The sequence below is a fragment of the Chlorocebus sabaeus genome, chromosome 19 (genome assembly GCF_047675955.1).
Source record: "Chlorocebus sabaeus isolate Y175 chromosome 19, mChlSab1.0.hap1, whole genome shotgun sequence".
Taxonomy (NCBI): Eukaryota; Metazoa; Chordata; class Mammalia; order Primates; family Cercopithecidae; genus Chlorocebus; species Chlorocebus sabaeus.
Genome location: NC_132922.1, coordinates 31990587 through 32013820, shown reverse-complemented (window position 1 = coordinate 32013820; position 23234 = coordinate 31990587). Strand labels below are relative to the sequence as shown.

Sequence of the window (23234 nt, the reverse complement as noted above, 5' to 3'; positions counted from 1 at the left end):
GGATTCCTGCTATCGTATGCCCCCAAATATAGATTGGATGTCATCCATCTGATTGGGCCCCTTCACTGGCGAGTGTCCTCCTGCCCCCTTCACACTTGAGCTGACACAGCAGGTTGTAGTAGAAGCATCATGAGTCACACAAGGAACTGGACTCTGCCATCAGCCCTGCAGGCACCAGATGAGAGACGCTGTTCTCCCACACAGCGAGTCTCAACTGTCCTGCTATTATTTTATATGCCACTAAGAAATAAAAGCATGGCCACTTCCACCACGGCTCAGCAATTTTTAAAAACACCCTTATATCAGAGGAGTTAAAATGTGAATAAAGAGCAAAAGAACACACAGGAATGATCAAGTATGGATTTTCCAGCACACAGACAAATCTACAAGGCACCAGCCATGTGTGCCAGGCCACAGTAAGGTATGGCCTGGCCGCACTCCCTCCAGCAACCTGAAGACTCTGCTCAGGGTGGGACGCCCCATCAAAGGCCTCCACCTTCATGTACCACCATGCCCAGTAACATGGATGTCCTCCAACAAGAAGTTCAGGTATGTGGCCTGGTGTTCAACACTGAGGTCCTTCAAATAGTTCCCAGGAAAGGCAGAGGGTGAAGGCCTCACCCGGCAGCCCATCTGCCGCTCACGCCCACCCTCAGTAGCTGCATGCGGAAAAGAAGGTGCATGAGCGAGGCCACAGCTCACTGCTGTGCCACTCCAGTCATAGTGGACTGTGACCAGTTAGTTACCCAAGGACCGTGGCACAAAGTGCAGATACCCAATGCAAAGGGATGGGGGCTGAGGATAAAGAATTCCAGCCCCTTCACCAAACTCACATACAGAGCTGGAGAGGGGTGAGTCCTGACGATGAACTCTCTAAGAGACCAAGAAATAAAATAACAAGGGCTCATTTGACCATGGCACCCAAACCCGACACCACCCAACACTGTGGCTGCTGGCAGAGGAAGTTGGGTCCTGGTTTAGCCCAGTGAGGCTACAGGATGGAGGCCCACTCCTAGACAGGTAAGGCCGCTGGTGCTGGGGAGAGACATGAATTAAAAAAAAAAAAATGGTCCGATGGTGAAAAACAACCACAGGAAGTGGGGGTGGGAGCCCTGAGCTGACAGGGCAGAAGGAAGAGCAAACTGAGGCCTGGCCACGAGGGCGTGATGTGGTGGGAGGGGCAGGCAGGGTCACTGGGCCATAGGGACACGGCTGCATGCTGGCCTGACCCTGCCCACAGCTCAGCTGTGCATCGTTAGATGGGTCACCTGCCCTTCTTAAGTGTCAGTTCCCTTCAAAGATGGAATTACCACGACCTGCCCAGAGGGTGGTGGACTCAAACAAGTGAACACACACACAGCATGGGGGCATGTTGGCACTCATTCCACTCCCACCTACCCATTCCCCCGCACCCAGAATAGGGCCTGGCAGAGGCTGGCAGGAGCCGGCGCTCTGTATCCCCTCTTACCTTGGTAATGATGTCCTTGAATTGACCCTCCTTCCAGGCTTCAGTGGGGTGGCTCATCATGGTGAGCACAGCATTGTCGTACTCCTCGTACTTGTCGTAGAGGAACACCAGCTCAGCCCACAGGTGTGCCTGCTCTGCAGCACTCACAACCTGGACAAGGAGGCCAAGGTCGGCTTGTGCCACACGTGGCCACGGCTGCCAGACTGTCAGGAGCACACAGTACCTTTGGGATGTTGACACGGGACCAGAAAAGCTCCAGGTGCTCCAGCATCTTCTGTGGCTTGAATTTGGAGTAAAGGATGGCCAGCTCTGTGAACATGCCCATGTGGGCCCGCTCCAGGCCCAGGGCCGCCTCCAACATTGAGATCAGCTCCTCAAAGTAGCCGCGCTCCTAGCAGACCAACAGCCACACGTGGGGCAGCGCGATTGCATGCCTCCGGCAGCCACCCTCCAGCCCATGCCCACGCCACAGGGACCGTGCTGGTGACTGGGAATGATCCCGAGGAGGCACGTGTGAAGAAAATGTGTGTACATACTATGCTACAGATCATGCCATTTACTTAGCAACTTATTGGATCATCTGACAATTACCAGTGGCACACTGCACTACAATTTTCAAGTTTAGTAAGTGCAAATTAGTATTGCCAATTTTATGAAAAGAATTAGAAAAAAAGTAGGAAGTGGGTGGTAACAGGGTCTGGGAATGATTTGTTTTAATCCCTTGCCACAGCTCATTACTGAGATCCTGGCTCCAACAAGCCTTCAACTCCACTCACGATGCCATGCGGCTGTTGCTTCACTGTGTCCCTAATTATGATGGCCGGCCCCTTGCATTCAGCCCTACACCCCTCTGACACGCTCCCTGGACAAGACCAGATGTCTGGTTACAGCCTGCTCAGCATGCAGAAACCCTGGAGAAACACCCAGCCATGTGACCCTTTCCCTTTACTCTAACCACCACAGCCCTGGGAGGGCCCAACCTAGAGGATCACCTCACGCCTCTTGTTTTCCTAAGGAGGACACCTTCTGTGCCCCCTCCACTCTCAGACTAACCTCATTTCCCAGTGGCATACTTGTCTGCCAGCAGCATCTGCACCCCCCAGTCAGCTACAGACATGCCGCCTGTGCTCCTGTCTGGAATCTGCCCAGCCTGTAGCTCCATCCCACCTGCTTGCCTACCAAGGCCACTGCTCCGGTGACTCCTCATTTCTCTTCTGCCTTATCTTCGCTCTCCACAGCTGGGTTCAGCAAGCATCCCACTTATCCTCCTGTCCTAAACACCTCCTCTCGACCCAATGTACCTGCTAGTTACCATCCCATTTTTTTCTACTTCCCTTTGCAGCAAAGACTCCTCACAACAACCATTCCCATTCCTCTCCCTGTTCTCTCCAGCCAGCATCAGGCTGAGTCTCCCCCAAGCTTCAGGTCACGAGCATCCCCCTGGCCCTGCCATCCTGCTGTCTGCTCAGCAGTAGGCCCTGGCCCTGCTGACCGCTCCCTCTTCCCCAGTGCATCCAGAAGCCAGCACACTCTCTGGGTTTTCTTCCCACTGTACTGGCTGCTCCTGCTCTCCTCCTCAGCCCATCCCTGTTGGGCAGTCTGGTCTTTTCACCTACACTCATCCCCAGGGGACTGCAGGCAAACATAGATAGATATGGATCACTTGTATGTCAGCAACTCCGGGTTCACTGCTCTAGCTAGGCTCCTCCTCTGTGGAGCTCCAGATCTGTCTCCAGCTGCCTACCTAATGCTCCCACCTGAACATGCAGTGGGCAGCTCAACACTTAGCACCACGTGTCCAAAAAGTAATTCCTGTCCTTCCCTCCCACGCTGCACCTTCAGTCTTCCCCTCATCCACTGGTGATAACTCCGTATTTCTAGTTGTTCAAGCCAAAACCAAAAGGAGTTCTCCCGGGCTTTTCTCTCTCCACATCAGTGCATTAGCATATCAGGGTGGCTGCTCATTTAAAGCACATACCCAGTCCTCATGGCCTGATCACCTCTCACCCTGTCACCACCACCCTAGTCAGAGTCACTGTCCCTTCTCGCCTAGACCACTACAACAGCCTCTAGCTGCTCTCCTGGCTCCTGTCCCTACTTCTCAAGTATGTGGTCTCAGCTCATGAGCCACCATGATCCTTTTACCCCGTCAGGTCAGCCCTGCACCCATCCCAAGTACAGCCCGTGGCCTTCCTAACGGCCTGAGATCTGGCCCTCCATCAGCCTCCCTGCCCCATCTCTGGCTCCAGCCCCTTCCTTGAACACACAGCACACTCCTGCCTCAGGACTTTGCCTGGCCACTGACCCTTCCCTCAAATGTCCTCATGACCAAATCCTTCTATTTCTTCAGGTCTTTGCTCAAATGTTACCCCATCAATTGCTGCTACCTTGACTGCCCCTTCATGAAACTCCATCCAGGCACTCCCATGCCCTCAAACCGGCTCCATTTTCCTCTATAACTCATCACCTTCAAACACACTATATAATTATTCACTAGGTTTGTTGCTTGCCTGCCAACCTTGCTGAATGCCAATTCAATTAAATAGAGGCTTTTCTGTTTTGTTCACTGATACAGTTATTGAGAATAATGCCCAGCACACAGTAGGTACTCAAATATTTGCTGACTAAATTGTTCTTTTGTCAGCCCTGTACTGGTTGATTACCCTTCCTGTTGGCTTTCCAGTTCATTTCTCAGGCGCCTCTCTGGGGGTGGGAAAGCATTTCTCATTGAAAAGCCATCACAGCCAGCCTGATATCTAGACACTCTGGCGCTGGTGCGAGCCCCTCCAGACGACGTCTCATGTAGTGAGGGGTTTGGGGCTCAAGTTCCATGGCTATGGTAACACTGCTGAGCACAGTCACATCCCATCTTCATCTGCCTTGACTAACCATACCTGCAGTGTCATGCAGCTCTAGGAATCCCACAAGTGGAAGCCCAGGTCCCTAAACACACAAATCACTGTCTACCAACCACTCGAGAGAGCCCACCTACAGCATGAACACACAGGGCCCCGCCCTTCCAAAGGGTCCATGTGGGGTTCCCTCTCTTGCCCGTGCTTTGTCCCTATGGCAATTGATAAACAGACTCCTGGGGCTACACACTGGGGAACTAGGCTATGGACCGGAGCTCTGTCAACACCAGCCCAGTATTCTCAGCAACCCTCCAAGGGTTGTTCCCGGCATGAAAGCCACTGACTGAGTTTCTGAAGGCCCAATAACACAAAAGGATGGAGAGAACTTTAAAAACACAAAATTCCAGCCAGCCATGAGGTCAAGGATCGCTAACAAGGCAATTGAATTTAGTTTATAAATGACCGTCTAACACATGAATCCTCCCCTCGGGGCCATGCTTCCAATCTGCAGATGCAGCACTGTGACGGTCACATGCTAAGGGGATGACCGTGCCTCTGTGTGGAGTATTTAGGCATCACTTGTCATCTGCATTACCAGCAGAGATCATCTGGTCACCTGGTAATAGCACATCAGCTCCTCCAGCTCATCTGCATGAATGACGATGTGAAGACCACATAGCTGTGCGAGGCGGAACTCCTGTCCATCCACGCAGGCAAAGCACACCTAGGGGATGGAGGGCAAGCATGAGGGTCCCCAAGACAGGACACAGCACCACAGCAGCTGACTTACAAGGGACACAGTTGCAAATGCAGAAATACCAGCCAGTGGGGTGTTTTAAGTTGGATTCTGAACAAGTAGCTAACTCTAGGATAAATTGTACAAGATTGGGAGGAAAAAATATGACATTTATAGTCTGCAGGCCAAGCAGGTGCTTGAGACCACAGAAAGAAGAAAGTTCGTGCATTACTTCTTAGGCCCTGAGTTTTGTTCAGGTGGCGGGAAAGTCATACTGGAATTCCAGGTTTGGGGTTTGAAAAGGAAGGCTAAAAAATAATGACCATCGGAGTGCATCTCATCTGAGTGTTGTTTTCACGGGGGAGTTTGCTTTAATAATTTTTTTTTTTTGAGACGGAGTCTTGCTCTGTCACCCAGGCTGGAGTGCAGTGGCACGATCTTGGCTCACTGCAACCTCTGCCTCCTGGGTTCACACCAGTCTCCTGCCTCAGGCTCCCGAGTAGCTGGGGCTACAGGTGCCCACCACCACACCCGGCTAATTTCTGTATTTTTAGTAGAGACGGGGTTTCACCATGTTAGTCAGGACGGTCTTGATCTCCTGACCTCGTGTGCCTGCCTCGGCCTCCCAAAGTGCTGGGATTATAGGCGTGAGCCACTGTGCCCGGCCTGCTTTAATAATTTTTTAGACTACTTTTGTTTTCTGCACTGTACAGTATGTATACTTAATGATAACAAGCCTTGAGAAGTACAGAATTCTCCTGTGCAGAGAGGCCCTTCAGCTGCGCTTCCTGAGAGAACTGACAGGACTAACCCTGCACCACAGAGCTGGGTGTGCCGTGCAGTTTCCCTGCTTCTCCCACCTTCTATACACAGCACATCTTCCCAAGGTAGAGAAAGCAGAACATGAAGATAAACAAAAATAATCACATAAGCCAGTGTCATTAACTTGAGATACAATCTTTGGCCCACTGTTTCCTATGTGTGATACATACACCAGCCCCCTGACAAATCTCTCACCTACGTACAGTGGAATCACATCATACATTCTGCTTGATGACATATTCCTCGCATAATATTGGCAACATATTTTCCTGCAACTCTGCCTATTCATCTTAAACAACAGGGTAGAGTTGTAATGCATACATTAACAAAGGCTTTGGCCGGGCGCGGTGGCTCATGCCTGTAATACCAGCACTTTGGGAGGCCGAGGCGGGCGGACAACTTGAGGTCTGGAGTTCGAGACCAGCCTAGCCAACATGGTGAAACACTGTTTCTACTAAAAATAACAAAAATTATCCGGGCTTGGTGGCATGCGCCTGTAATCCCAGCTACTCAGGAGGCTGAGGCAGGAGAATTGCTTGAACTCGGGAGACAGACGTTGCAGTAAGCTGAGATCACACCACTGCACTCCAGCCTAGGCAACAGAGCAAGACTCCATCTCAAAAAAAAAAGAAAAAAAAAAAAAAAAAAAGCCAGGCACAGTGGCTCACACCCCTGAAAGCCAGCACTTTGGGAGGCCAAGGCAGACGGATCATGAGGTCAGGAGATCAAGAAACCTCGTCTCTACTAAAAAATACAAAAAAATTAGCCAGGCGTGGTGGCGGGCGCCTGTAGTCCCAGCTACTCGGGAGGCTGAGGCAGGAGAATGGTGTGAACCTGGGAGGCAGAGCTTGCAGTGAGCCGAGATGGCGCCACTGCACTCCAGCCTGGGCGACAGAGCTAGACTCCATCTCAAAAACAAAAACAAAACAAACAAACAAACAAACAAAAAGGCCTTGACATTGGACCTTTAGGCTAATTTTAATCTTTCATTAAACAATGCTGTTTTGGATATTTTTTCACAGTTTTTTCTACTTAAAGATGATTCTGATATTATCAGAGAGCCTCGAGACAATTTACCAATTTGCCACAAAGGACCAATAATGTAAATTTACAATGATTATGCAAATAAGGTGACATGATTAAAAAGGGTAATGAAAATACTTATAATACTGATAATTCTATGCTATTGAGGCTGCCTCTGGGGGCCAACTGGTCAGAGATCGGAGTCTCTGGGGCCTCTGTTCCAACTGCGAACACTAGCTTAGAGACTCTGAGAATCCCAAGAGTTCAGACCCCTGCCTGGGCAAAAGACCAGCACCCAGGCTCATCCCATATGGCAGAAGAGTACCGAGCAGAACACAAAGGACACAGAGAGCATGCCTGTCCAGAGCACACACTGCTGTCTGCAGTTGCCCGCAGCTCACCTCCTTCCACGTCCGGGTGCTGCTGGCCTTGCGGCTGTTGTCCACTGCTGCCTGATACTCACCGAGGTGAACCAAGGTGGAAGCCAGGCGGGCAAAGTTAGAAACATTGCTATAGAGCAGCTTGGCAGCCTCGTACATTCCCTTCTCGTAACAGCGGTCTCCAACCTATGGGTAATAGGGTAGCTCGACTGAGACACTCTTCAATGGGAAGATTTCTCCAGAGTTGCTTTCAAGTGCCTAGATGGCAGAGGCATTATTCTGTTTGCTAGGGTGGTAAGCATCTTTCTGATCGCACCAGTGACCAGATGAAGTTGGCCTTGGCTTTCCAGTCCCTGGACACCCTCCTCCACCTCAGGGGGCGCTTCTACTTGCCTGCTCCTACATAACATTGTGTTCTGGCACCTCTCAGGCCCCGGCTCTCACCTACTACATTTGCATCCTACCGGGCCTGGGCTGAGGAGCTGTGCTCCTTGCTGCTTCCAAGCTGTTCCTCAATAAAAACCGTTGACAACCAATCTTGTGTCAGGTATCACTCACCAGCCTTAGTTCCTGATGCCATTTACAAATCCTTCTCCTTCTCTGGCAATTTACTTGACTTCCTATGATCTGGGGACCTTGTTCTGTTCACAAGAACAAGTCACTGCTATAGCCATACCTTACACCTCAGAAGAGAGCTGCCAGCCCTGGGAACCTGCCACAAGTACCTCCTCTACCTAGCACCGCCCAGCTCAGCATCCTGAGCACCTCAACTCCACCAGTCCAGTGACCGGACTGAATTCCTGCAGCCCTGTCCATGCCCAACTTGCACTGCACTTGCCCCAGCTGGTGGCCCCAGATCATGCTGCCCAGCTCCTGGCACTCACCTTTGATTCTCCTGATAGTTCTCAGTCCTGCTCAGAGCTAGTTCTCTGTCCATTCCCTACCTGTGGCTGCAGAGCTAAACACAGACAGCAGAACCCTTGACTCTCCTGACTGTTCTCAGTCCTGCTCAGAGCTAGTTCTCTGCCCATTCCCTACCTGTGGCTGCAGAGCTAAACACAGACAGCAGAACCCCAAAGTGCTGATGGGTCTCTCTAAATTCATGAAGGCTAACATCAAATGCACTGGCAACACTACCCATCCTACTTCTGTCATCCACGGCACCTCCCGCACCACCCCACCTGCCATTATCCATGGCATCTCTCATGTCAACTCTTTCATATCTCCTTCTCCTCTCAAAGCTCTAACGATTCCTCAAGCTGAGTATTTGGCTTCCCTTTTCCTAAGAAAACAACCAGGAGAGCCTTTCACAGCACAGTGTCTGTGGATGTCCTTCCTATGCCACCAAGGTCTGCTCCATGGATGCCCCGACCCCCTCTCCACATGCTCCATGTCAGGGTTTCAGCAAATCCCTGCATCAGCATCACCTTCTGCACTCATTCACTCTGACAAGCTTAAAGAACCACTGTTCTTTTCTCGAGTTTAAAATAAAACAAAACTGGCCAGGCACAGTGGCTCACACCTGTAATCTCAGCACTTTGAGAGGCTGAGGCAGGTGGATCACCTGAGGTCAGGAGTTCGAGACCAGCCTGGCCAATATGGTGAAACCTTGTCTCTACTACAAATAGAAAACTTAGCTGAGCATGATGGCGGGCACCTGTAATCCCAGCTACTCGGGGGGCTGAGGCAGGAGAATGGCTTGAACCTGGGAGGCAGAGGTTGCAGTGAGCTGAGAGTGCACCATTGCACTCTATCTTGGGAGACAAGAGCAAAACTCCGCCTCAAAATAAATAAATAAAAATAATAATAAAATAAAATAAATAAAATAAAACAAAACTAATCCAACTTGCTCTGCCCTCAACTTACCTGGGGGCCGTCAGCCTGTTTCCACGCTTCCCATCAGAGCACAGTTCTCAGGGAGTATCTGTCCCCTGTCTTCCTATTCTCTCTGCAATCCACTCCAATCAGTCTTCTGCCAGCCCCTCTGCCAGGGTCACTGCTCCTCCAGACAGACGCAGACATGGTTTTCTGGACACCCCTGCCTGCTTTTTTCCCACCTCGCTGGCCACTCTCCATCTCCCCATCTCCCTGCTGTGGGGCTTTGGGGTGCTCTGGTTTCTTTCGCCCATCCCCTCCCCAGCCCCACACCCCCACTGCCATGCTCTCCTACACGGGTGGCGGCTATGGGTGCTGCCTGTCCCTGGAGGCTGCCCATGCACATCTCCAGTCTGGGCTTCTCCTCTAAAACCTAACTCCTACTTCCAGCGGGACAGATTCACATGGCATCTACTAGAGGTCTGACTTGTCCAAATGAGTCCTGATGCCCCCAGGCAGTCCTCACACACTGTCCCCACATTGGTGAGTGTGACCCCCACACCCCCAAACTTGACCCACCCTCACTGTTTCTCTTCTCACACCCCTCTTGGCAGCACACACTGTTGGCTCTGCCTTCAACACACATCCAGAAGCTGACTACGCTTTGCACTTGCCTTGCTCACTTTATCTGCTGTCGCTACCCCTTGTGACATCACTGCACCATCCTCCTCTACGCACTCCCTGCTCTACCCTTGTCCTTTGCTCTGTTTGTAGCATAGCAGCCAGAGGGGTTCTGCTGACCCCTATACCAGATCACTTTCCTCCTCTGCTCAAAATGTCCAGTCTCACCCAGAGCAGAAGCCAGAGTCCTCATGATGGCCCCTGAAGTCCTGACCCACAGAGATCAACAGCTGCCTCTCCTGTCGCTCCCCAAGCCTCTCTCGCTGGATGGCTGTGTTCCAGCCATGGGCTCCTGCACCCCACAATGCTCCTCACAGGACCCTTGCACTTGCCCTGCTGTCTTGTTCTAAGAGCTCCTCCCCAGAGGTGTACAGACTCAGCACCTACCCAGGGGCCCTTTCTAAAACCAGAATGTCCACTGTCACACCCACACCGTTCCAACACTTCCTGTCCCTGCCCCGCTTCACTTAGCTCCTTATACTCACCATTTAAAAGACCACAGTATTTTTAAGAATCTTACGATCCATGGGGCAGAAATCTGATTACCACTTTCCCTGCTCCATCCATAGCCCCTACCCTGGCACACAGCTGATATTTAATAAAAGGTGATGAATGCATAAATTAAGTATTCTACCAAAGGGGTAACCATGTAAGACTTGTTACTGCCAATTTACAGGAAACACAGAGAAAATGAGTGAAATGACATTATGTAGGTGCAGTCAGCTGATGCCAGACTGTGGGAAACGTATACAAACCAGGCGATGGGCTGGATCTGGCCCCCAGGCTGAAGGTCACTGGCCCCTGTCTCAGGGGACAGCAGAAGGCAGAGAGCTTGCCAGGCCTGGGGCCACTATGAACACAGGTAAAGAGGCAGGTGCACCTCTGCCCCACCCAGCCAGCCCTATATGAGGGAGCTTCTGCTCTGGCCCGCAGTGCCTCTGACTCAGGAGAATCCGGTTATTAAGCCAGAGGGGGATTGGGGGCAAGGCTTTGTTTTCTATTATTTTAACTACTTTTTGGATTATAAGGGCAATTTCTAAAGTTGCACGATCACTGATTAAAAAAAAAAAACTTTGCAAACACAGGCAAGTAAAAGAAAAGTAATATGATATTGCCAATTCCAAATCCCAGAGTTGTTCACTGTCCTCATTTGTATTATACTCCATTGATGGATGTTGTTATTTAACTATTTTTTGGCCGGGCGTGGTGACTCATGCCTACAATCCCAGCACTTTGGGAGGCTGAGGCAGGCAGACGGTTTGAGCACGGGAGTTCGAGACCAGCCTGGGCAACATGGTGAAACCCCATTTCGATCACAAATACAAAAATTAGCTGGGAGTGGTAGCATGCATCTGTGGTCCCAGCTGCTCAGGGAGGCTGAGGTGGGAGGATGGCTTGAGCTCAGGAAGTTGAGGATGCAGTCAGCTGAGACTGTGCCACTGCACTCCAGCCTGGGTGACAGAAGAGACCCTGTTTCAAAACAAAACAAAAGTACTATTTCCTTTTGCCAGACATTGGCTTTTAATTTTTATTTGCATAATCATGCTGCAATGATTAAATATTTATAGATAAAGCTATGTGGATCTTTTCTACTTTCTTGGGATAGATTTTTACATCTAGACTTACTAGGTCCATGTTTAGAAATAATAAAACTCGGCCGGGCGCGGTGGCTCAAGCCTGTAATCCCAGCACTTTGGGAGGCCGAGACGGGCGGATCACGAGGTCAGGAGATCAAGACCATCCTGGCTAACACGGTGAAATCCCGTCTCTACTAAAAAATACAAAAATCTAGCCGGGCGAGGTGGCGGGCGCCTGTAGTCCCAGCTACTCGGGAGGCTGAGGCAGGAGAATGGCGGGAACCCGGGAGGCGGAGCTTGCAGTGAGCTGAGATCTGGCCATTGCACTCCAGCCTGGGCGACAGAGCGAGACTCTACCTCAAAAAAAAAAAAAAAAGAGAAATAATAAAACTCTACAGGTATATTTCAAATATTTATGTATTAGCTGAACTGATATTTTCCTTTATGCTTTCTTCCACTGCTTACATGCTTAAAAATTCCTTTCTCATGCAAAAATTCAAATACATATTAAAAAAATTTTAAGTAAAGCTCAATTTTTACCTTTTACTCTTTCATCTGGAATTTTACTAGGTTACAGAATTACATGATGAACTTTTAATACCTTTCAAAACTTTAACCTAATTTCCAACCTTTTTTTTTTTTTTGACACAGGGTTCTCACTCTGTCACCCAGGTTGGAGTGCAGTGGCATGATTACAGCTCATTGCAGCCTTGCCTTCCCCAGGCTCCAGTGATTCTCCCATCTCAGCCTCCCAAATAGCTGGGACTACAGGATGTGCCACAATGCCTGGTTAATTTTTGTATTTTTGGTAGAGAAGGGGTTCCTCCATTTTGCCTGGGCTGGTCTTGAACTCCCGACCTCAAGTGAGCCACCTGCCTTGGCCTCCCAAAGTGCTGGGATTACAGGCCCTTCACCCCTTTGTTTTCTTCTTGTTTGTTTGTATTTTAAAGACAGGGTCTCGCTCTGTTGCCTAGGCTGCAGGGCAGTGCCCCGATCACAGCTCACTGCAGCCTTGACCTCCTGGGCTCAAGTGATCTTCCCACTTCAGCCTTCCAAGTAGCTGTGACTACAAGCACATGCCACACGCTCGGCTAATATTTTTTAGTTTTTTGTAGAGATGGGGGTCTCACTATGTTGTCCAGGCTGGTCTTGAACTTCTGGGCTCAAGTGATCTTCCCACCTCTATCTCTCAGAGTTGGGATTACAGGTGTGACCCACCGGGCCCAGCCTCAACAACTACTTGGAACTCATTTTGAAATAGAAAGCTCAAGGTTCATTTTGTTGTTGTTGTTTTTTTTTCTTTTCCCTTTTTAGAGATGGGGGTCTCATTGTGTTGCCCAGGTTGGTCTTGAACTCCCGTGCCCAAGCGATCCTCCCACCTCAGCCTCCCAAAGTGCTGGGATTACAGGCATGAGCCACTGCACCCAGCCCACTTCGTTGTTATTCATTTTAATAAATTGTGTGCATTCCTCCAAAAAGAGTGTACTTGTAATTAATATAGAGTTATAATATGTTCCATTATCTCTTCATGTCTCTTTATCACATTTTCCAGGGGTAACATTTATCTACATGGCAGACTCCACAATTATTTAAAACTTTTATTTAAGGTTAAGGTTTAAACGTTTTGGCTTTATTCCTATTAAAAAAGGAACGTTTTCTTCCCCATTATGTTATCTGATTATTGGTGACATAAGCTATTTATTTTCTTTTTCTTTTTCTTTTTTTTTTTTTTTGAGATGGAGTCTCGCTTTGTCACCCAGGCTGGAGTGTAGTGGTGCTATCTTGGCTCACTGCAACCTCCACCTCCTGGGTTCAAGCGATTCTCCTGCCTCAGCCTTCCGAGTAGCTGGGACTACAGGCATGTGCCACTAGGCCTGGATAATTTTCGTATTTTTAGTAGAGACAGGGTTTTGCCATGTTGACCAGGTTGGTTGCAAATTCCTGACTTCAGGAGCCCCCCTAGGAGCTGTGCACTGCCAGTCAGATTTAGGCCCAGGGGGCGTGGCCTACCTGCTGGATGTGGGCATTGTTGGGTCCATTAATAAAATCTTCTAGCTCAGAAAGACGGCTGGTTTTAGCCAAGGCAAATATAAGTTCAGTCTCTATATAGGACTCACGGCCCTTTTTCCTGGCCATCTGCAGAAATTTAACTAGATCCTCCCAGTTGTCTAAGGACAGAAAACAAAGACAGGTTAACCCAGAGCTGATAATTTTAAACAAAGGCTCAATTCCTCCCATTCTGTCCTCAGCCAGACACATTTACCCGCTCGTTAGGTCTCCCTGGGAACTCAGACTCCAGATAATGTCTAGGAGGTCTTGATTATGCTCACTAAGCAGATCCGTAGCTCAGAAGGAAGGGAGGGGCAGAGCCACACTCAGGCCGCCTCCCTGAGAAAAGACTTTGCCAGGAGACAGAATGCTTGTTCTGGACATCAGAGAGGTGGGTGCCACAATCAACTTGAAACACCAGAAGATCCCTGGGAATCTGTGGGCCTGTCACTGACTTTAAAATTACTACAGTGGCGATATTGAGATATCTAGTGTGCTTAAATGACCTTATCTTATAAAGGAGGGCAACAGTCAACTAAAGAGCCGGTGTCAATAACAGAGTAACGTTTATCTCAGACTCTTGTGGGAAACTTTCACGTAGATGTGCCCTCTGATATCTCTGGATACATTATACGTACAGATTTGTGAGAATCTCTTCAACTTCTTGCTTCAGCCAGGTTTTGCATCAGTGAGACGCGGAGCCCCAGGGAGAGGGGATTCACTTACTGCTCCTGCTGGCTGCCTGAACAACTTCCAGGTAAGAGGAAGGGTTGTCCCCTCTGATACAGGAGTCGATGGCTTCCTTCACCAAGTCTTTCTGGAGCTGGGCTTGGGCCAGCTGACTCCACACTGCAGGCTCATTGCACCTCTCCGCAAACTCATACGCCCGGTCCAGGTTTCCAATGTGCTCGATCAGAACCTAGGGGTTATGAGAGGACTTCCACTCTCTGCAACACCTAGTCAGCTCCAAAAGACAGACACATTTTTGTTTGGTTCCCTGTTCTGCCTAAAGCTTCATGACCATTTCAATTCTGTCAGAAGCAATCAGGTACTAAGCATTTCTCAGATGGACAGGTTGAGGGGAGAGACAAGAGCCATTATATGAGAAGGCGGATGCCGAACAAAGAAGAGACACTCCAACAGAGGCACAGAGATGGAGATATTCAGGTTAAGCTTTCTGGGCCGGGTGTAGGACATGGGACTTGCTCCTGACCTTGGGAGGAAAGACAGTGCAACAGAGCATAGAAACTGTAGAACAGTTCACAAGAATTGCTGTAGGGAATAAGATTGCTCACCAGGCAGAAACAGGCTTGCTGAGCAGCCTGGCAGACTGCGTGGCAGTGAGGGCCACCACTATATAGTAGTGGAGGTGGTGGCAGCATCAGCCGCCCCCTAACATGATGAGCTGGTCTGTCTCAAAGCAAGGCCAGAGCCCATGAGGGGGCACAAAAGAAGGTCTCCTGGATTGGGGGTTTCACAGCAGGTACAGAAACAAGGTAAAGGAAGAGGCAAGAACATAAAGATAATTGGTAGGAGAGCAGTTCAGAAGATGTCCTGTGGTTTACAACTGATTTGGAAATAAAACCAGAAAAGGCTCATAGACTGGGAAGAAAGGGCTGCAGTTTAAAGAAGAAGAGTTCTTGGGGAGGCGGAGGGGCAGGCAGGGAGGGCTGGAGGGCCTGCTCTGGGAACCTGACCTTGGATCCTGAAAAGCTCCTGCTGAGGAGATGGGGGAATGGGGAGTATGAGGGTGAGCAGCATGGTGCAGAGGGCTGGAACGGTTGTCATTGAGGGTAAGGTGTGAGTGCCTCTGAAAATCAAACGTTTGTGTCACCACGGCTGACCGATGACATTGGGTCGGTACCCAAGTCCAGGGGAGTGATCGGGAGGGGGCAGACTAACAGCCAATGGAAGGAGCACCCGCAGAGAAGGTCAAGACAAGGGGCCAGCAGGCTGGGAAGATGGGTTGCTGGTGAGGAGCAGAGAAGAGCACAAAGAGATGCACTAGACGACCAGAGCATCTGACACCCTTGGAGAGGACAAGGGCTTGCAGGGTGCACTCATGGTGTGGCAGAGGGTGCTAGGTCCAACATGCTTGCACTCAGCAGCCCACCTGGATTGCTGAAGCATTCATATCAAACTTGTGGAAGACGGCGAAGGCCTCCTCATACAGCGCGCTGCTGACAGCGATGCTCGCAATGTCCGGCGCGTCATAGTTGTCCAGGCGGCTGATGTACTCCATGACCCGTGTGCGGTCTGCCTTGATGGCAGTCAGGATCAGCAGATTCTGCAGATTCCTGAGGAAAGAGGGTGGTCAGCATGGCATCCCAGGAAGGAAGGCTGCATAAACCATTTTTCGGAAGGTCAGGCATCCCCAGACCCCCAGCTTTTTAAACAACTAATTAATATACACATACATAACTGATAAGCAAATATAACAGAGTATTTGTGAAGTAGTTGAGATCTAAAAAGAAACAATATAGCAAAATCTTGGGAAAGCACAGGTAAGAGAATCAGAATGTGCCAATCAAATCACTGGGAGGGTTGCTGTGTCTTTTCAGAGCCCAGCCTCTGGCTCCTACTGTAGAAGTACCTATTTTCCTACCTGTGCTTTCTTTGTGATTCATTATAGCTTTATCACAGCTACTGTATTTCTAAGCAATATAGGCAGCTTTGCATTTTTTTTAACTTTTAAAAAATTTTGAGACGGGTCTTGCTATGTTGCCGAGGCTGGTCTCAAACTCCTGGCCTCAAGTGATCCTCCCACCTTGCCCCCTCAAAGTGCTGGGATTACAGGTGTGAGCCACCACACTGGGTTGCTTTGCATTTCTTGAACTTCACTTTGCTTTAATTATAGTAGATGAATTTTTGCAAAATTTTTATATAATTCAAAAATGTGGAAAAAAAATCAATGTAACACACCACATATCAAGAATCTAAAAAAGAAATACTATATCATTATCAAATGATTCAGAAAAAGCATCTGATAAAATCTAACACCTATTAATGAGGAAAACTATCAACTAGAAATAGAAGGAAACTTCCTCAATCTGAGAAAGTACATCGACAAAAAGCCCACTGCTAACATCATAAGTAACAGAGTCTGGACACTTTCCCCGAGGATCAGGAACAAGACAGGGATGTCCACTCTAAACACTTCTATCTGTGCTGGAGGTTCTGGTTAAGGCATTTAGGCAACAAGAGAAACAAAAAGTTTCTTTTCTATAATGAATCGCAAAGAAAGCACAGGTAGCACCACATTAGGAAGAAACAAAACTTCCCGGTGGCTCACGCCTGTAATCCCAGCACTTTGGGAGGCTGAGACGGGCGGATCACGAGGTCAGGAGATCGAGACCATCCCGGCTAACACGGTGAAACCCCGTCTCTACTAAAAACATAAAAAATTAGCCGGGCGTGGTGGCGGGTGCCTGTAGTCCCAGCTACTCGGGAGGTTGAGGCAGGAGAATGGCATGAACCCGGGAGGGGGAGCTTGCAGTGAGCCGAGATCGCGCCACTACACTCCAGCCTGGGCGACAGAGCAAGACTCTGTCTCAAACAAAAAAAACAAAACAAAACTAAACTAAACAAAACTGTCCCAATTTGCAGCCAACATGATTGATTAAAAAACTCAAGAAATCTACAAAAAAAAAAAAAAAAATCCTGTAATAAATGAGTTTAGCAAGGTTGTAGAATACAAGGTCAACATACAAAAATCAGTTGTATTTCTATATACTGACAATGTTTTTCAATGAACAACTGTAAACAAAAAAATCTATTTAAAATACTTCCAAAAATATGAAATAAGTATAAATCTATTAAAATCTACATATGACCTATATGCCAAAAAACTATAAACTGGTGATGAAAGAAATCAGAGATCTAAATAAATGGAGAGAGACATATCACTTTCATAGAATCAACATAGTAAAGATATCAATTCTCCCTAAACTGGTCCACAGATTTCATGCAATTCCCGTTCCAGTAGATTTTCTTGTACATATAGACAAGCTAATTCTGAAATTTATATAGATAGGCAGAGAAATTAGAATAGCTAAAACAATTTTGAAAAAGAATAAAGTTCAGCCCAGGCATAGTGGCTGACACCTGTAATCCCAGCACTTTGGGAGGCCAAGATGGGAAGACTGCTTGAGCCTAAGGGTTTGAGACTAGCCTGCGCAATACGGCAAGACCCTGTCTCTACCAAAAAAAAAAAAAAAAAAAAAAAAAAATTAGCCAGGTCTGGTGGTGCACACCTGCAGCTGCTCAGGAGGCTGAGATGGGAGCATTGCTTGAGCCTAGGAGGTTGGGGCTGCAGTGAGCCATGTTCATGCCACTGTACTCCAGCCTAGGTGACAGAGGGAGACCCTATTTAAAAAAAAGAAAGAAGGAAAGAAAAAAGGAATAAAGGTGGAAGAATTACACTACCTGGTCAATTGATTTTTGACAGAGATGCAAAAGCAATTCCATGGAGAAAGAGTATTTTTAACAAACAATGCTGGAATAAACTGGACATTCATATGCAAAAAGATGAATCTCATCCTAAACTTCACACTTTATTGGATAATGAATCTAAATATAAAATGAAAAAATATGAAACTTTTAGAAGGAAATAACAGAACATCTCTGTGACCTAGGAGTATTCACAGAGTTCTTGATTTAACACCAAAGCACAATCCGTAAAAGAAAAATTTATGAATTGGACTTTATCAAAATTGTAACTTGTGTTCTGTTAATGACACTATTAAGAAAATAAAAGAAAATCTACAGAATGAGAAAAAATATGGAAATCACATATCCAAAAAAGGACTTGTATCCAGAATATAAAAAGAACTCTGAAAACTCAACAAAAAAAAAACAAACAGCCCAATTGAAAAACAGGCAACAGATTTCAAGAGACACTTCACCAAAGAAGATCTACGGGTGGTAATTAAGCACATAAAAAGTTGTTCATCATCATTAGCCATTAGGGCAATGCAAGTTGAAACCACAATGGCATACTGCTATACATTTATGAGACTGGCTAAGATAAAAAATACCAACATACCAAGTGCTGGTAAAGATGAAAAGTAACTGGAACTCTCACATATTGCTGGTGGGAATGCAAAAATGACACAGACATTTTGGAAAACAATAGTTAGGCAGTTTCTTAAACCGTACATACACCATGTGATTGGGGAGGTTTAAACACAAATCTGGACACAAATGTTCACAGCACATGTATTCATAATCACCTCAAACTGAAAACCACCCAAACATACTTTGATGGGTGAAGAGATGAACTGTGGTACATGTGTACAACAGAATAAGATTCAGTGATAAAAAAGAATGTAAGGCTAATGCACTCACCAACTTGGATGAATCTCAAAGGCATCATCACGCTGGGTGAAAGAAGCCTGTCACAAAGGAGTCTACACCACATGATTCCATTTACAAGACCTTCTTGAAAATGCAAAACTAGTGTGGCCGGTGGTAGCCAGGTTTGGGGGAATGTATACTATACAGGGTAGCTAGCACAAGGGAATGTTATAGGGTGATGGAATTGTTTGTATCCCGACTGTGGTGATTCTACAAATCCATACATGTGTTAAAATTCCTAGCACTGCATTCCCCATCCCCTTCCAGAAGGTCATTTTTACTGTATGGTGATTTTTACAAAAAAGAATTTTAAAGTTAGGTGCTAAGAGTCATCCATGCATCCATGGTGCTAACAGTCATCCATACAGTGTTCATTTCTAGGGCTATCTGGTATTCAACTGCACAACTGTACTACAACCTACTTATTGATGGTTATCTGGATCGCTCTTAGAGCTTTGCTATTGGAAACGGTGCTGCCTTGAGTATCCCTGCATACATCTCCTCATACAAATGAACTGAGATCCTTTAGGGCTCATAAGGAAGAGAGGAAACTGCTGGCTGTGTGCATCTTTTTTCACCAAACTGTTTTCCAAATGTAACGCGCATTCCCAGCAGGGGCACATAAGAGACCCAGCTGCTCAACATCTTCATCAGCACTGATTAGGAGAGTGGGGTTCCTGCTGCTCTGGCAGGAGTAACAAAGCATCAGATGGTGCACCATGGCCTCACTCTGTGCCTCCTTGGTGGCTGATGAGGCTGAATTCTTGCCTTAGGTTCACAGGCTGTCTTTCCTCTCACCGGAGGGCCTGTTTAAGTGCTCTGCTTGGTTTCTCATTGGGTTGCTTGTGTTTTTCTTTTATTACATCTTTTCCCTACCAATTTTTTGTTGGTTGTGTTGCAAATATCTTCTCCCCATTTGTAGCTTCTCATTTGTCCATCTTCTTTATGATAAAATGCTTAAGTTTAATACAGTCTTACTGGTTTTTCACTAAAGGTTTACGGTTTCTGTGACGGTTTAAGAATTTATTAGGTCATAAATATATTCTTCCAAGTACATACTCTAAAAATAATATATTTTGCTTTTTTTTTTTGAGACAGAGTCTCGCTCTGTCACCCCGGCTGGAGGGTAGTGGCAACATCTCAGCTTACTGCAACCTCCACCTCCCAGGCTCAAGCGATTCTCCTGTCTCAGCCTCCCGAGTAGCTGGGATTACAGGTACCTGCCATTATGCCTGGCTAAATTTTTGTTATTTTTAGTAGAGACAGGGTTTCACCCATGCTGGCCAGGCTGGTCTCGAACTCCTGACCTCAAGTGATCTACCAGCCTTGGCCTCCCAAAGTGCTGGGATTACAGGCGTGAGCCACTAGGCCCAGCCAAGGCTATTTTTACCTACACATAAAACTGTCTGGTAAAATCATCACAGGAAGAGCACAAACTTGAGGTTACCTGCATGTTTGAGAAGCAAGCGTTTAAGAAGACAGCAGAGCCACAGCCACCTGTAAGTGCCTGGAAGTACCCACAAGCTAACAACTATCAAAGGAGGTTGATCAGACAGCAAAACAGAATATCCTACCCACCTCAGGCACCTTAATCCTGGCATCCTGTCATTAGTCAGGGTTTATGATTCCATTAAAATCTAATTTCACATTCCATATACCATTATCATATAGCATCTCCAAGTTTAAAAACACACACACAAATTCCTCTCTATAATACTACAGCCCTTGATAGCCTTTCTGGCCTACAAAATAGATCTCATAATTAAATCTTTATAGCTGCACTTATGATGTGAGTAGATTAAAATCTGACACAGAATCTCTGATGGTGAATTTTGAAGTGGAGAGGAACCCAAGGTGGCTGGCCCATGCAGAAGCACACACTCTTACCTCTATGGTGCCTGCCCGTGCAAAAGCAGCACGCACTCCCACCTCTATAGTGCCGGTCCATGTGGAAGGACGCACTCCCACCTCTATAGGGCCTGTCCGTGTGGAAGCATGCACTCCCACCTCTACAGTGCCGGTCCATGTGGAAGGATGCACTCCCACCTCTACAGTGCCGGTCCACGTGGAAGCACACACTCCCACCTCTACAGGGCCCGTCCGTGTGGAAGCACGCACTCCCACCTCTACAGTGCCGGTCCGTGTGGAAGCACGCACTCCCACCTCTACAGTGCCGGTCCGTGTGGAAGCATGCACTCCCACCTCTATGATGCCAGCCTGTGCTGCTGTCCCCGCCACAGCTCCTGCTCATCTGGCTTCTACATTATACTTCTGGCAAGTCTTCCCTGATACATGCCCAGATCTGGTTCTCCTGCCACCTTTCTCCAAGCTTTGTTCACTATGATTTGAAGAGTTCAACACACCCTTAGGCCACATGAGACCTTCATAAAATGCCAGCTCCCCTTCTCTGAGCATTGTGTTAAAGGACAGTGTGGGCCAGAGCAGTAAGAGGAGTGCAGCCTCCTGGAAAATGTGAAACTGAGGCTAGGCTCTGAGACAGGCAGGAGCTAATAAGGGAAGGGCTACATTGAGATAGAGGAGGTGGTAGGAAGATTGGCATGTCTGGGGAGCAGCCAGTGGGCAGGCTGGGTGGGTGAAGTGGTACGAGATTGTAACAGAAGATAAGTATCAAACAGATGTTTGAATCTGCCTGTGTCCACAGCTACCCCTGGCATAGCCTCACCTGTGCTCACTGAAGACAGAGTTATCCAGAACTATCTTCTCCAGCAGTTCAATCAGTTCATTAGGCAGGTCGGCTGTCATAAAGGCTTTGACAGTGACCGAAATCTCTTCAGGATCCCGTGTTTCTGACAATGCTGTCTGTACTACCTGGTTTTAAAAAGCATTTGAAAGAACCTGATTAGTCAATTCAAGACTGAATCTTTGAAGCTAAACAGAAGGGAAGGACTCCTCCAAGATGGTGTGGAACAGAAAGAGAAAATGGGAGACTTCTTAAGGTAACAAACGAAGGGTTTTCAAAGTCAATTTCAGGAAATTCTCAGTTTGCTCTATTTTGACAATTAGTTTTTCTCTCATATCAAATGAGCTACAGACTCTTACTCTGCTCCAATGACCAATGCACTAGGCATTTTGAAATGAATGTCTCCTTTTAGATTTGTCTTTTAAAGCCACTAATAGCAAATATGGTTCCACTTCTCTATTGAAGACACTGCAAGGGCTTCCAGCAGCCTCTTACGAGCAAAGAGCACTGCCACTGCTGTGGCACAGTCCATAGCCAGAGCTGTGGAGTCAGGTGCCTTCACACTGGATGCCACTCAGAACCACAATCTGAAGGAAAGACCAACAAAAGACTGGCTGTGCCACCCCTCATCCAATTATAGGTGTCTCACATACAAAAACACTTACAAATAGGGTGGAAAGACAGTTTTCCAAAGAGTACATTTCCCACGTGACAGCAGGACCAGGCACCTTCAGTGACTTCGAGGATCTAATATTTTTGCCAAGTTTCTGGTTCTCCTCAGGGGTGGTCAACAGCCATGTATCAATGAGAGGGAAGAGACAGCCCTGGACGGTCTTTCATGGCTAACACAGCCCTCTGACCATGAACTTTTACATAGCAATCTTGAGGGGCCTTAAAGGAACGTAGGGTCAAGGTCAGTCCAGTCCACCTTTCTGGTGGTCTTTATGAACTCAATGGTACCATAAGATGCAAAAGTTCTACCTCTGTGGAGTTTGTAATATCCACAACAACGAGGCTGAAGAGCTTGAGAACAGGAGCTCTCCCAGCAGCTGAGGAACCAAAAGGGTATGCCTGACGGAAAGGGGGCACCAGGACACAGCACAAGTCCATTCAAAGGAGAAGGTACACTTCCTACAGTGACATCTGTCAGTTCTTGAAAAACTTGGAGGCCAGGTGTGGTGGCTCATGCCTATAATTCCAGCACTTTGGGAGACCGAGGCAGGTGGATCACCTGAGGTCAAGAGTCCGAGACCAGCCTGGACAACATAGTTAAACCCCATCTCTACTAAAAGTACAAACATTTGCCGAGCGTGGTGGCAGGTGCCTGTAATCCCAGCTACTCAGGAGGCCGAGGCAGGAGAATCGCTTGAACCCAGGAGGTGGAGGTTGCAGTGAGCCAAGATCATGCCATTGCACTCCAGCCTGGGTAACAAGAGCAAAACTCCATCTCATAAAAAGAAAAAAAAAAAAAAAAAAAGAAAGAAAACCTTGGAGCAACTTAAGTAAATACAGACAGGTTGTTTTAAGGGCAAAAATAAATTTCTACCATCTGTTTGAGTCAATACAGGATGCCCCACCTAAGGTTGCCTCAGGACACTGCTCTCAGTAAACATTTCATAATGAGGTTCCACTCCAGACACTAAAAGCAGCCTCCCTCTGTTATTATGTGCTCTGGATTAGAGGAGCATTGCAGCTGAATTTCCCACCGGGAGGTGGCTACAGATATTCAATTACAGCAGAGATAACAAAAGACCAGTAGCTCCACCCAGAAACAG

General features: G+C 47.6%; 1 protein-coding gene across 7 annotated transcripts in view; it reads right to left on the bottom strand.

The window, feature by feature from the left end:
* CLTCL1 (clathrin heavy chain like 1) overlaps positions 1-23234 on the bottom strand; it is a 114932-nt gene that overhangs the window by 16401 nt on the left and 75297 nt on the right. For 6 of the 7 annotated variants that reach the window (XM_007975057.3, XM_007975055.3, XM_007975056.3 and 3 more), the window contains 8 exons: positions 21442-21587; positions 15517-15700; positions 14130-14322; positions 13365-13522; positions 7303-7467; positions 4937-5044; positions 1692-1859; positions 1469-1618 (listed from right to left, as the gene is read on the bottom strand). In XM_007975057.3, coding sequence (XP_007973248.3) covers positions 1469-1618; positions 1692-1859; positions 4937-5044; positions 7303-7467; positions 13365-13522; positions 14130-14322; positions 15517-15700; positions 21442-21587 — 1272 coding nt within the window. The remainder of the gene's footprint in view (positions 1-1468; positions 1619-1691; positions 1860-4936; positions 5045-7302; positions 7468-13364; positions 13523-14129; positions 14323-15516; positions 15701-21441; positions 21588-23234) is intronic. The other variant, XM_007975058.3, reaches the window with a different exon arrangement.